This window comes from Antennarius striatus, chromosome 2 (assembly GCF_040054535.1).
Source record: "Antennarius striatus isolate MH-2024 chromosome 2, ASM4005453v1, whole genome shotgun sequence".
NCBI classification, from domain to species: Eukaryota; Metazoa; Chordata; class Actinopteri; order Lophiiformes; family Antennariidae; genus Antennarius; species Antennarius striatus.
Genome location: NC_090777.1, coordinates 8,862,251 through 8,876,148, shown reverse-complemented (window position 1 = coordinate 8,876,148; position 13,898 = coordinate 8,862,251). Strand labels below are relative to the sequence as shown.

The 13,898-nt window shown below is 42.8% G+C and overlaps 1 protein-coding gene across 1 annotated transcript; it reads right to left on the bottom strand.

The window, feature by feature from the left end:
- Positions 1-7,562: 7,562 nt before the first annotated feature.
- LOC137609128 (intermediate filament protein ON3-like) lies at positions 7,563-12,333 on the bottom strand. The gene is made up of 9 exons (XM_068335906.1): positions 11,845-12,333; positions 10,255-10,463; positions 10,106-10,166; positions 9,890-9,985; positions 9,467-9,631; positions 9,218-9,343; positions 8,824-9,044; positions 8,682-8,731; positions 7,563-8,496 (listed from the first exon to the last, which is right to left on the bottom strand). The coding sequence occupies exons 1-9, from the start codon at positions 12,226-12,228 to the stop codon at positions 8,327-8,329; spliced, it is 1,482 nt and encodes a 493-aa protein (XP_068192007.1). The 5' UTR covers positions 12,229-12,333; the 3' UTR covers positions 7,563-8,326.
- Positions 12,334-13,898: the final 1,565 nt, after the last annotated feature.

Genomic DNA, 13,898 nt, shown 5'->3' with positions numbered 1-13,898 from the left:
CACCGTTCAATTAATGTTGGTATGCCAGGGGAGGGGCATGGGGTTATTTAAGGGCTGCATTTTTGTCTCATGGGGGGAGATGGTAGTTAGAGTTGGCATTGGCATTGGTTAGAGTCGGAGAGTTACAAGGAGCTATAGTGGAGCGATTTGTAAATGGTCATTGTTGTGGATTTCCTCTGTATATACTTCTTTTTGTTGCACTGGGTTTTTGGTTTGGGACTTTTTATTTTTCACTGTAAATATTTTTTCACTGGTTATTGTGGTGTGAATAAAAACTCCACCAAAAATTGAACTTTTGCGGCTGCTCCATCAAGTTATTTTTTTACCGCATACACGAACCCGTCACATTTGGTGTCAGAAGTGGGATGGCCAGCCGAAGGAAAAGACGGTCGCAACAAAAGAAGTTGGAGCCAGAGGAGGCAGAATTGGCTACCACGGAGGAAGAAACACAACCTTTGGGTGAGCTCATTGGTTTAATGAGACATTTTATGGAAGGCCAGCAGAGGAGAGATGAGGGGTTCCTGGCAGAGCTGAAAGGACTCCGGGCTTCGATGCCAGTACCCCAAACGGCCAAGTTGAAGCCTGCAGTGCACAATCTGGCGCCTGCAGAGGCTGTGTCACCAGCTGAAGGGTCATCCATGAGCCTCCGGCTGGATCTACCAACACCTGCTCCACGACGGGCCCGCAGCTCTCCCATAGACCCTCACAGGATGCACGTGAGTAGCAGAGACGAACTTTACAGACTTGAGGCGAGACCATACGGCGACCCCAAAATTCCCCCGTATGTGGCTGGAGAGGATATCGAAAGCTACCTCCTGCGCTTTGAGCGCATGGCCAAGACGTGGGGATGGCCGCAGTCGGAGTGGGCGTGCCGCCTGGTGCCATTGCTCAGTGGAAAGGTGCTGGAGGCCTACACAGCAATGGACGAGGAGAGGGCCCACCAGTACCCCGACCTGAGGGAAGTGCTCCTGGCCAAGTTTGATGTTTCACCAGAGACATATCGGCAGCAGTTCCGGTCCAGTATGGTGCCTCAAGGAGAGAATCCAACGGAGACTTACCACCGCCTGAAGGGACTCTATCGGCTGGATTCGGCCTGAGCAGCACACGAAGGAGCAGATTGGTGAGCACAGCTTCTGCGTGTCCTGCCGGCCGACATTCGCACCTGGGTGAAGGAGCATGAGCCTGCAGATGGGGTAGCAGCGTCCAAGCTGGCGCTGCAATACATCAATGCCCGACGAGGAGGCCCAGCAGCACACCCAGGCAGTCCAGGTCGACAGTTCCAGGCGCAGCCCCGACCAGCAGGCAGAGGAAACTACCAGCCATCCTCGAACCCCAGCTCAGCAGCCAGTCAGCAAGGTACCGGTAAGGAGCTAATCTGTTTTTATTGTCAGCAGCCAGGGCACAAAGCCTCTCTGTGCCCACTCAGAAAGGCGAAGCTTACTGGTGCTTGTTACACTTCGCTAGCTGAGGAGGTAAAAACTGCAGCAAAACGGCAGCGTTTTAAGGACGTTGTCATTAATGGACAGCCTGTGAGTGCGCTTATTGACTCTGGTGAGACTTGGTGCCCACCGGGGTGATTGACTGTTGCTCACAGGAGGACATTATGTGTGTGCATGGCGACAGGCATTCCTACCCCACGGCAGAACTGACAATTGTGGTGGAAGAGCAGCCGTATTTGATGACTGTGGGGGTGGTGGAGAAGTTGCCTGTGGCTGCCATTTTGGGATGGGACCTACCGGTGCTGCTAGATGTACTGCGGGAAGAGGGGAATGAGGACATGGATGGTGTGAAGGCTCTGTCAGGACTCGTGATCACCCGAGCCAAGGCTAGTGCTGGGGTGACTGCTGAGCAAACCAGGGACCCTTGTTTGTACCCATTTCCCACCTTGGACAGTGACCTGTTTGAGGGAGGGAACAAGGGTCCACGGAAGTCTCGCCGGCAGCGACGATTTGAAAAACGACTGAACTCAAGGGGGCCGGACTGTAAGGAGGGGCTTTTAAAGGACATGTGGGAGGTGCCAGAGAACATTGGGACTGTACAAAAGGAGGATGTGTCTCTAAAGCCATTGTTTGATAAGGTGGTTGCGGGGCTGGATGCGGAAAAGGGCAACAAACAGTGTTTTATTGTAGAAAATGGTGTTTTGTATGCTGTGGCTGATAGTGTTAAGCGCCTAGTGGTGCCTGTGTCCTGCCGACAGATTATCCTGCACTTGGCACACACCTTGCCCTGGGCAGGTCATCTAGGTCGCAACAAGACCTTTTTACGCACGAGTTCCCGTTTTTATTGGCCCTCCATGTATGATGATGTTCAAACGTACTGCAAAACATGTCCCACATGTCAAAAGACTGCTTATGTGCGCCAGTCAGACCATGCTTTCCTCCAACCAATGCCCATAATCTCCATCCCCTTTCAGCGCATAGCAATGGACATAGTTGGCCCATTAGTAAAGAGCAGTAGGGGGCACCAGTACATTTTAGTTGTGTCGGACTGTGTGACTGAACATACTGTTACACTGCAGCCAAACAGCATTGTTGCTCAAGCTTGTGCAGTGCAACATCAGCGCAACCGCTAGCCCCTGGTCGAACTCAGGACAATGCAAGTCAACACAATGATGACAATGACAAACTTGCACTCAGCCTTGATCATTCTCCTCTTTCTGAGCAATGGAAAGAACGCATTCTTAAAAAGTTGCAATCTATTCCAGAGGTTTTTGCTTTTGATGACATGTCTTTTTAGACGATCTAATAGTGTTCTGAGACACATTAGAAGAACACGAAACCAGACTAATGAAAGTGCTCACTCGCCTGAGAGACTATGGTCTTAAATTATCCCCAGAAAAATGTCACTTCTTCAGAAACTCTGTTAAGTATTTAGGTCACATTGTGGATGCTCATGGAGTCCATACAGATCCAGAAAAGATCTCTGCTCTGAAAAGTTGGCCACGACCATCCAGTTTCAAAGAGCTCAAATGTTTTTTAGGCTTCGCTGGATACTATAGGCGTTTCATTGAAGGGTACTCCAAGATAGCCAAACCATTGAACCGTATCACTTCAGGCTATTGCCCACCAAAGAAAAGAGGCAAAATCTACAAAAGAGAACCACCCAAACTAGCTCACAGTCCCAATCGGCCTCTTGGAGAACAATGGACTAAGGAGTGTGAAACTGCATTCCAAACAATAATTGAGAAGCTAACATCTGCACCCATTCTTGCTTTCGCCAACCCACAACTCCCTTATGTGTTACACACTGATGCCTGTCGTGATGGGTTGGGAGCTGCGCTCTACCAGGAGCAAGGAGGGAGACTGAGTCCGATTGCGTATGCTAGTCGTGGGCTTTCTAAGAGTGAACAGAACTATCCCACACATACACTTGAATTCTTAGCCCTCAAGTGGGCGGTGTGATAAATTTAGTGATTACCTTTATGGTTCCAGTTTCCGTGTCCTGACATAACAATCCATTGACCTACATCTTAACAACTGCCAAGTTAGATGCAGCAGGACATAGATGTTAGCTGCCTTGTATACTTATCACTTCACCATAAAGTACAGGGCAGGCCAATCAAAGATGCCGATGGGTTGTCCAGGCGACCCCAAGAACCACCTTGGGAAGATGAACCATTTGTCAAAGAAAAAGCTTGTATTGATATGAGGATACGTTTAATTGACGTGCAAACTGAACTTGATCATGAAATATTTTCTGCTTTGTGCCAGCGACATTGTGTCAAGTCCATCAGAATCCCACCTAATTGTCGAGTCTCTCGCCATCGACCCCACATCAGTTAGCGAGGCTTATGGAGAAGACATCTTACCATCAATGACAGATGCTGACTGGTGCACAGCACACAAGGTTGACCCATATATTGCTCGTGTCAAAGCCCTGTTGGAAAAAAGTTTGAAACCCAGTGCCAACCAAACAAAATATGAAACAAATGATGTTAAACTCTTGCTGAAACAATGGAACAATCTTGAGCTGAGTAATGACGTGCTGTACAGAAGGGTTAACGATAAAGGTTGCCCTGTTTACCAACAAGTATTGCCACAACAGTATCGTGAACAAGCTTTACAAGGTGTGCACGACGAAGTTGGTCATCTCGGTTTTGAGCGGGCCCTTCACCTCGCTCGGGCAAGATTTTACTGGCCAAGAATGTCCCAGTCCATTGAAGATAAGTGCAAGAAATGTTTCCGTTGTCTTATGAGAAAGGGGCTTCCTCAAAAAGCTGCACCACTGGAGAACATTCAGGCAACTTACCCTCTTGAACTAGTGTGCATTGATTACTTGTCTATTGAGCCGGACAGTCGAGACACTAGAAATGTGCTGGTAATGACAGATCATTTTACGAAATTTGCAGTTGCAGTACCAACGAAAGATCAAAAAGTGAAAACCATTGCCAAAACTCTCTGGGATAACCTCATCATCCCTTATGGTATTCCTAGTTGCCTGCTTAGCGACCAAGGCAGAGACTTTGAGTCTAAGGTCGTGAAAGAGCTTTGCACACTGATAGGCACAAGTAAGATCCGTACCACTCCCTACCATCCCCGCAGCAACCCGGTGGAATGGTACAATAGGACGCTCTTGGACATGTTAGGCACGCTGGAGGACAAAGACAAGTATCACTGGAGAGACTTTGTTAGGCCTTTAACACGTGCCTATAATTGCACAAAAAATGACACTACAGGGTACTCTCCATATTTGTTTGGCAGACAGCCAGGGCTGCCTAGTGATCTCATTCTTGGTACTTACCCTGGCAGAACCAGTTCGAAGTCCTACTCTGACTACATTAAATATCTCCGTGGAAACCTCCAAGAAAGTTACACCCTTGTTGCTGGTGGGGGTTTCGTTTCTCTTTAGGAGAGGAGACAGTGTAAAATACAAGATATTTATTTGTCAGTTCAAATCATGTATAGGTTGAGTAGCAGTACAATAATATCATCCACAGGTTGAGTATGAGTCCAATAATATCATCGATGATATTGACAGACAGACAAGTTCAACAAATACTTATCTAAGCATGATGAGAGCTCTGGAGATGATAAAGTCCTCCAGTGTGTTGTTGCAGAATATTCTGGGTACAGGAAAAAACTTCAAGTACAAACTAGGAAATGGATCACATATCTTTATATACTCTAAAGGCGTGAGTAGGGGGAGGTATTAACCTAGGCCCGTCTGCTTTCAACCAGTTCTTTAAGGGCTTTCAGTTGGTAGGTCATGACTTCCAGACGTTACCAAAAATATCAAGTCAACAATTTCACAAAACAATTTGATGACATAATATAATCAGTCACACAAACCCTGTAAGGACATATCTGCTGCAGACATTCTTTGGATGACCCTGTGCAGAAACATACATCCTAATTTCAGGTATAGCATATGAAATGATCTGGCTCGCTGCTTCTGTCAGTGTCTAACTTCTTCCAAGGATACCCACAATCATGCAAGCATTTCCAAACATGGTCTAACAGGAATTATTTTCATGCAGCGTCTTCATGACCTCGAGACATCCTGGGACCACCTTCACAAGTGCTGGATGATTTGACACACACAACAATCCAGATCTTTGGTTCAATTAAATATATTATTTTATTATATTATTGTATTAATTTATTGTATTAAAAACTTTCCACCACACTCCAAAAAGATGTGGGAGAAGAACAAAATGAGATTTGATAAAAAGATCAGAAATGCCGAATTGTTTGCAGGCGATCAAATTCTAGTAAGAAATGTAAACATCAGAGGGAAACACAAACTTGCTAACCGTTGGGAAGAAAATATATATGTTGTTATCAAACGGATCAAAGACAGTCCTGTGTATGTGGTCAAACCAGAGAGTGGAGGTGGTCCCCACCTCCACTCCCCACACAGGGACTTGCTTCTTCCTTGCAGATTTTTACCTGCTTTGGACCAAGCAGGATCTGATTCTCGAAATGGCAATCAAAGGACAATAAGGACCAGGAGCAGAACCAATAATGGAAAAGCAGAAAACCATAACAATGAAGGAGAGTACAGTGATGAAGATGAGATGAGTGATGAAGAGGAGTTTCTATACGTTAGAAATTGGAATCCTCAAATAATCTCAAAATGTCCTTTTGTTCAATCTGAACCGCCTCCTCCCACAGCTCAAACACTCACCAGAACACCAGAAATACCCTTGCTTGATGTTAAGAAACCTACCTTGACACAACCTGAATTCTCTAGTGCAAGTAGTACTGACTTTGCTCATTCAAATGCTAAGGTTTCAGATCATGTGGTTATTGACATCCCTGGAATTGACATCTATCATGACTGACACAGTTCTCGATTCACCAGGTAGACAGTAGTAACAAATCTGTTAGTGACGGTATTGTAGAGCCAGTTATATTGAGGCGCTCAAAGAGAAAAATGCCCACCCCAAAGATTCACTTACGATGAATTAGAGCCACTGACATTGGATATTGGCTCTTTCTTCCAAACCCTAGGTGTTGCATTCTCCAAATCTGTTTTGTCCCCTCCACAGTGTTCCAATTGGTTAAAGATGCATGAAGGGACTCAAACAGTTTAGAGGGGGAGAGTGTAACCCAGCGTTACTTTTACTGTTAGTATTATTTTCTTATTATTTCTGTTCGAAAGGGTTTTTTGGTTGAACGCACCTCTGTGCCAATCACACTCGCACCTGCTCAGAGCTCATTAGCTTTTATGAGCTGCAGCCGTCTGCATGGAGGAGACGCTGTGGAAGTTTGATACAGAGCGACACGCTGGAAAAAGTTTGGTGTTGAGTGGTTGAGCCACGGAGAGTGGATGTTTTTTTCTTTTTGTTGAAGATAATCCTGGTGAGTAACATAAACCAGAAAATGCAAATTAATTATAAAACCAGTCGGGATATGATTTTCTTTTCAAAATGTGATGGGAATGTGTTTTTTTGTTGTTAATTGATCACTAATAGTAACTGCTCTGTACAATTGTGTACAGGCTGGTTTTTTTTTATGAGTGAAATCTGCACCAAGACTTGATGCCTTGACATGCGCGGACCGCCAGTCTCCTTGAACCTAGTAGAACCTACATATTGGGTAGATATATACAGATATTTAGAGCCCAGTAGATATAGATATTTGTCCAGCCTACTCAATAAGAGGGTTACAAATATTTCCATATTAGCATCCAATATTCCAAGATCGGTGCCCAAAAAACACCCAGAGTTTGAGCTGACAGTGGGAGGTGTCAGCTCACCTCTGGAGCATTGCTGAGGCACCCTCGAGCAAGGTGCGGTCGCCCTCTACAAGGTGCTCATTAGGGCGCACCAAGCAGGAGCTGTCCGCTACTTCTCTGCATGCATACAGGCCCCTTGTGTGTGTTTGTGTGTTCAGGGCCTGTACGCACTAATATACAGTATATGCATGCTACTAACACTAGGGTGTGCCACTAATTTCCCTTCGGGGATTGAGTATATAAATTATAAATTACAAATAAAGGTCTAGTTGTACTAGCAATTGGTAAAAAGGTGTCTTTAAGTAAAGTCTTATAACTCAAATAACTTGTATGGCTCAAAAGTCACCTTACACTGAAATTAACAAGACAAAGCAGAACAACGGTCAGATGTATCAGATTTATTCTTGACGTTTTGCTGGTACAAATTCACAATAAATCTGTTTCCTCCAGTCAGCCGTATCCTTGTTGCTTTTTTAATTCAGTATGAAAATGGAAGTAAAGCAGGATAAAATACCATTTATATACTGGAGAGCTCGTTTTCCCTCTCAATAAGTGAAGAAAAGGAGAATCCCAAGCACAAAAGTCCAATATGTGGCTGCTTTTGATGATGTCAAAATACACAACAATATGACACATGTGAGTCAACAGGAACATAAATTGAGGAAAGACTTTACAGCATTTGGGTGTTCTATTCTGGACCTCCTCCTCCAGGAATCCAAGACCCTACTGTCATCATATTGTGTGCAATATGCAGTCAAAGAATATGTTATGACTGCAAGACAGCATGTCCAGCAACCAAAAGACAGCCAGGCTGACTGATAGATGAAAGAGAGGATTGACTCAAATCTTTGTTGCTCTTTTTTTTTTTTCAGTTTAATAATCTCTCTGCCTCTAGTTGTATCTTCAATAGCATAATTATTCTGGTGCCAAAGCAGACGCAGCAACACAAGAACTAAAAGCACTGAGAGCAGTACCATTAGATGGATCTGCCAGCTCTGAATGGTGAATTTAAATGTTGCTGATGATGACTAGGTGTCTGAACGAGGTTGTTGAGTTTAGCAAATCTTTTTAGCATGGGTACTGGGGAGATTAAGAATGCATGATGAAGAGAATAAAATGAGAAAAGATGGGAATAAGACTGTTGTCTTTAATAATTGGAAGTATAACTGGAGGTCACTCTTGAGGTGTTGACCATGGTACCACTACCACCTGTGGTGCCCATACCGCCTCCGATCATTCTACCAGCGCCACCACCGTAGCCGGCAGAGCCACCACCGTAGCCGGCAGAGCCACCACCGTAGCTGACACCGCCACCACCTGCGAAAAATGACATAAATAAACACATTATTAAATGAAATGACAGGAACCCGAATTTCATAAAACCTCAACACCAATTGCAACTCTTTGTAGTATCTTTTCTCATATTTTGATCTTTAATCTTTTCTCCTGAAAAGACTCAGAAATGACTTCTAACAATTCTAACAATGCACTTCAATACATACCACTAGTTGTCTGGATGTGGATTGTTGCCTGTCCACCACCTTCTGCAAGTCTGCAGAATAACACATCAATGTAAAAATTTGGTTGATGATATACAGTAGTTGGATGTACAATGTCCATGCAAAATGCATTCAAAGTACCTACCTGCATTCCTCTCCTTCCAGAAGTTTCCTATAGGTGGCAATCTCAATGTCAAGAGCCAGTTTGACATTCATAAGCTCTTGGTACTCGCGAACCTGGCGGGCCATGTCCTGTTTGGCTCTCTGCAGGGCATCTTCCAGGTCCTTAATGCGGGCCTTGGCATCCCGGACAGCCATTTCACCTCTCTCCTCAGCCTCAGCGATCTGAGCTTCTAGGTTGCAGCGCTGTTCGTTTGGAAAATGAAAAACACTTTTGTTGGAAATGTTCTCATTTATTCGTAATGCCTTTCACGTGGTCAGTGTTAGGTTTTTGGAGCATATTAATACCATGTTTGTGAGCTTAATGAACAGGTGACAACCTATAGTCAAATTAAGCAAAGGTTATTTTTCTCTTTCACCTGTGCCTTGATTGCATCAATCTCGTTCTGGAGGCGGGTTATCATTCGGTTCAGGTCAGCAATCTCCATTTTGGTGTTACGAAGCTCATCGCCAGTCTGTCCAGCAGAGGTCTGCAAATCAGTCACCTGAAATAGTATAAGTATATAGTCCTTGTTATTACAGATTTCACTAAGATTCCACATTTATCTACTTTTACTCGATAATGCAGAATATGGTTGTTTGTGGTGAAATAATGTTTGCATTATTACCTTTTGCTGGTACCATAGTTCGGTGTCCTTGCGGGACTGGTTGGCAATGTTTTCATACTGATCCTTGACTGACTTCACAACGTCATCCATGTTCAGGTGACGACGGTTGTCCATCTCCACAATGACCGAGGTGTCTTTGATCTGACTCTGGAGCTCACAAAGTTCCTGTGCAAGAAATCTGATGTTAATAATTCAAAAACGTAATACAGTAAATAGTGTACAATCAGTGCAATTATACTTTCTCTTATACCTCTACTACTACTATTGCTACTACTACTACTATTACTACTACTACTATGACTATGACTACCACTACCACTATTACTACTACTACTTTTGTTATATTTCTCTTGCAATTATTTGTAAACACAAAACCGTTTTTCTAAAAATTAGTTTACAATTGTTGTGGTTTATTTTTCTTACTGCTTCATAGACAGATCTGAGGAAGTTAATCTCATCCTGAAGGGCGTCAACCTTGGCCTCTAGCTCAACCCTGTTCATGTAGGCACCATCTACATCCTGTAAGTAGAGAAGAAAAACGTGGTGTCCAGTGGTTATTGGTTATGTGTGTGACAGAAAGTAATATTTTTTTTGACATGGGTGAGTAAAAGGATTTATAAATTCCAAATCTGCTCTCACCTTCTTGAGGAGCACAAAATCATTCTCCACAGAAGCACGCTTGTTGATTTCATCTTCATATCTGACACACAATGTGTAAAAATTAGCGGATGGGAACAACATCAACTACTGTAAGTCAGTTTTAATGTTAGACACATGAATGAACTCACTTGTTCTTGAAGTCTTCAACCAAGCCTTGCATGTTCCTCAGCTCCCCCTCCAGCTTCACCTTCTCATTGCCAAGCCCTTCCAGCTGTCTGCGGAGGTTGTTAATGTATGCCTCAAACATAGCATCGATGTTGGAGCGAGTAGTGGTCTGTTCTTGGAGCAGTTTCCACTTGGTTTCCAGCATTTTGTTCTGCTGCTCCAAGAAGCGAACCTAAAAGATGAAATAATTCACCAAATTTAGATCCGCTATCAGTATATGAAGAGTGTTATAACCCACATCTATATGTTTTTTTTTTTTTTTCATGTTTAAATACACTATAAATAACAATGAATAACAATTATATTATTTTTATTGTCTCCTTCATTATGACACACAATATCTCTAAGGAAACAAGGATGTTTGCCTACTTTCATCAGGTGATCAACTGAGCCACACCCTTGTGTGGCTTACCCACACAAAAACGTTGGCCTGCATCAAATAGGCTGCTGCGTTAAAATGCTTCACACACAACAAACTAATGTATCTTCACACAGTGCAAATGAACAATACTACATTTCGATGACCATCTGACATATCCAACATGTTCACAAGTTGTTGAGATCACATTATGATTACAAGGCACACTGCTCTGCCTACAAGCCATTCCTCGAATTTGGGCATGCTTACATGTCTGGAGGTTTAATTTGGTGGGAAATTGCTTTGTCACTTCCACAATGCTCACTCTTTCTGAGTGAATTTATGTAGGTACCCCACTGTAGAAATGGCAATCAGAGCTAAGTATCTTATCGCAGCAAATTTGTTGTTCATCCCTCCTTATTAAATCTTCAGGTATACATTAAAGTGTAGATGAGAGCATTAAAAACTCAGGAACTTTATTTTCATGCATCATAAGATACAAATGCACATAGGTAGATTTTCATAGATTAGATTTGAATATATTTTCAATTGGTGAAATATGGCTATCCTTGATACTATGACAAAAGGCAATAGTTTGTCCCCTACCCGCATTCTACTGACAGTCACCAGTCATTGGATACGACCAGTGTACTGCTAGACCACTCTTGTGCTTGCACTACTCAAAGACATCTGGCAAAAGGCCACCTAAAGATTAGATTAGACTACAATTAGATTAAATTAGTTTCAGATGCAGTTCAGCTTACAGCATTGCTTTGTTGTTTGCAGATGCAGATAATGGGTTTGACAGCATTCCTTCAGACATACCTGCAGAATAAGTTATATTGAACATCACCATATTGGTGGTATTATTTTTCAAAATTTGATCTAGCGTCAAATGCACTGTTATCAATGGTCCCTAATGGCAGTCCGATACATTTGCATCAAACAAATTAACTCAGTGCATTAATCATGTAATCAAGTTTTAGGTAGGTTCACCTATTGTTTATCAAAGACCCTGTAAAATTAGCACTATTTTTTTTTCTCACTAAACTACAAAACCCTTCCCGTATAAATAGTGCAAAACACATCAAAGGCAATTTAACAGCAAAGGCAAGATTTTCAACATTATGATAAATGTATGCCAGATATAAACAAAATACAGAAGCTGCAACCAAAATACAAAGGAGTCACTCACTTTGTCGATGAAGCATGCAAATTTGTCATTCAGAGTCTTGATCTGCTCTTTCTCTTCGTTCCGGACGGATTGGATATTGGAGTCGATTTGTAGAGGCGCTAAGTTCAGCAGGGCCGTGTTGACCTGGACTTTATCTATTTGCTGTATCGGCATCCTATTAAGGCTTCCACCAGCACTGAAACCACCACTAGCATTGAAACCACCAGCACTGCTATACAAAGAATATCTCTGGCTTTGTCTTTGCTGTGTCGGAATCACATTGACAGATTGCATGGTAAATTCCCTTCCGCCTAAACTACGCGCACCAAAGTTTTGAAGACTCGCAGCGCTCCCTCGAGGGACCGAGGTGCGATAGGTGACAGATCTTGATTGCACAGACTGCATTTTGGATTTGTTTTGTCTAAGAAAGAAGGATTCCCAGAGCAAAGGGGGAGCAGAGAGATGTTTGGCAGAGCACACTAAGAGGAGAGTCAAGCACCTCAAAGTGTCTTAATCCTGCAAATGCTGGATTTTTATCTGCATCCAACTGCATGGGAGGTCCCAAAAAGCTCCACCTCTCCTCAACCCTCCTCCAATCACCCAGATCCTGGAGGGTGTGCTTGCATGCCGGTGCACTAGCTTTGAGTAGCTCAGCCTGCCAGACAGGTAAGAGTACCACCCCTGTAAAGTGATCATTGAGAGACACATCCTGGTACTTGCAGAGCTATGGCAGAGTCCACCCTCAGGGGAGTGGAGGAAAGTAATTTTGATCAATTTACTTTTGACAAAAAGGTAAATAGCTTTGTGCAGGTAAATCGTTTTTATGTGTGTTTTTATACAAACTCATGAAGGCACAAAAGGTTGCATTATGCTTACAAATCACCAGCTATACAAGAATAGGTTTTGCCAAAGTTTGTTTCACTGATTGTTGAACAACCGCCTGTCTGTATATGGAAGACTCAACAACTCTGCTTGTTTTGTGGGCTTTGTTACAGTCACAAATTGTTCTTGTTATTCATTTAAAAAGAATACAACAAACTGAACTATAAAAATAACCAAAGTGTTATGTTGATATAATGTTTGTGCAATGTTTAATATTTCAAGCAAATAATTGAATATTTAGTTCAATTCAATACGCCATATATATTATATAAAAATATAACACACTTTGATGCCCCATGTAAACAATGGTTCACATGGTGGCAAGGTGAGTGGGAGAGAACACAAAAGTGAACTAAGGATAGTTACTTCAGCTAACTATCCTTAGTTCACCTTCCACCGTCCTGTCATAAATGTGTTGAGACATGTGCATTGCTGGTGCTCACAATCATGCACATTACATGCTGTCTTCAGTTCTCACAGCATTCTGCCCTTTAATAAGCTAATCACAAATACACAGCAGCACTATATTTTTCCATTTCTCATCATTAATGTAAATGAGTTAATGGTTACTAATTTTTTAAAATCTGTGTTAGGGAGCCTTTTTCCTTTGTCAATATACTCTAGCTCTGGGCTACGGACTGGTAATGGTCCGTGGGTCATTTGGTGCCTGGCTGCACAGGAAGAATAAATAATGTACATTAATTCTGTTTAATTTATTTCGGAGTCTGAAAGATGATTTATTTTGAAAAGTGATATCTGTGTGGAATGACGCACAGACGAATGCATGCGTCTGTCCCGCTTGACCTGTCTCGGTCATGTGACAGGTTATCAACCCACACAATTAAGCGCCCACAACTGTGCTAGTGTTATGGATTAAAGTCAAGACAAATTATCCTGATATCGCCCAAAAAGTATCAAAAACCCTGTTTCCATTTCCAACCCCCTATCTTTGTGAAGCGGGATTTTCTTCAGTGACTGTAAAGAAAACCAAATTGCGGACATCCGGAACACACTTCAGGTGTCTCGTTACCCCTAGATCAGTGGTCCCCAACCACTAATTCTTATTATTGCAATTATTATTATTTGATTGACTTGTTCACCTTTTTATTGGAAATGATCAGTATTTCTCCTACGTTGAATGCACTGATTGTAAGTCGCTACACTAAAAAACAAACAAAAACCTCATCAGTACA

Bases quoted from the DNA above. Each gene is read 5' to 3' on its own strand.
- LOC137609128 (XM_068335906.1), bottom strand. From the start codon at position 12,228: ATGCAGTCTGTGCAATCAAGATCTGTCACCTATCGCACCTCGGTCCCT. The intron at 10,167-10,254 runs GTGAGTTCATTC...ATTGTGTGTCAG, and splicing joins GTTGAAGACTTCAAGAACAA to ATATGAAGATGAAATCAACA. The intron at 8,497-8,681 runs GTATGTATTGAA...CATTTTTCGCAG, and splicing joins CCACATCCAGACAACTAGTG to GTGGTGGCGGTGTCAGCTAC.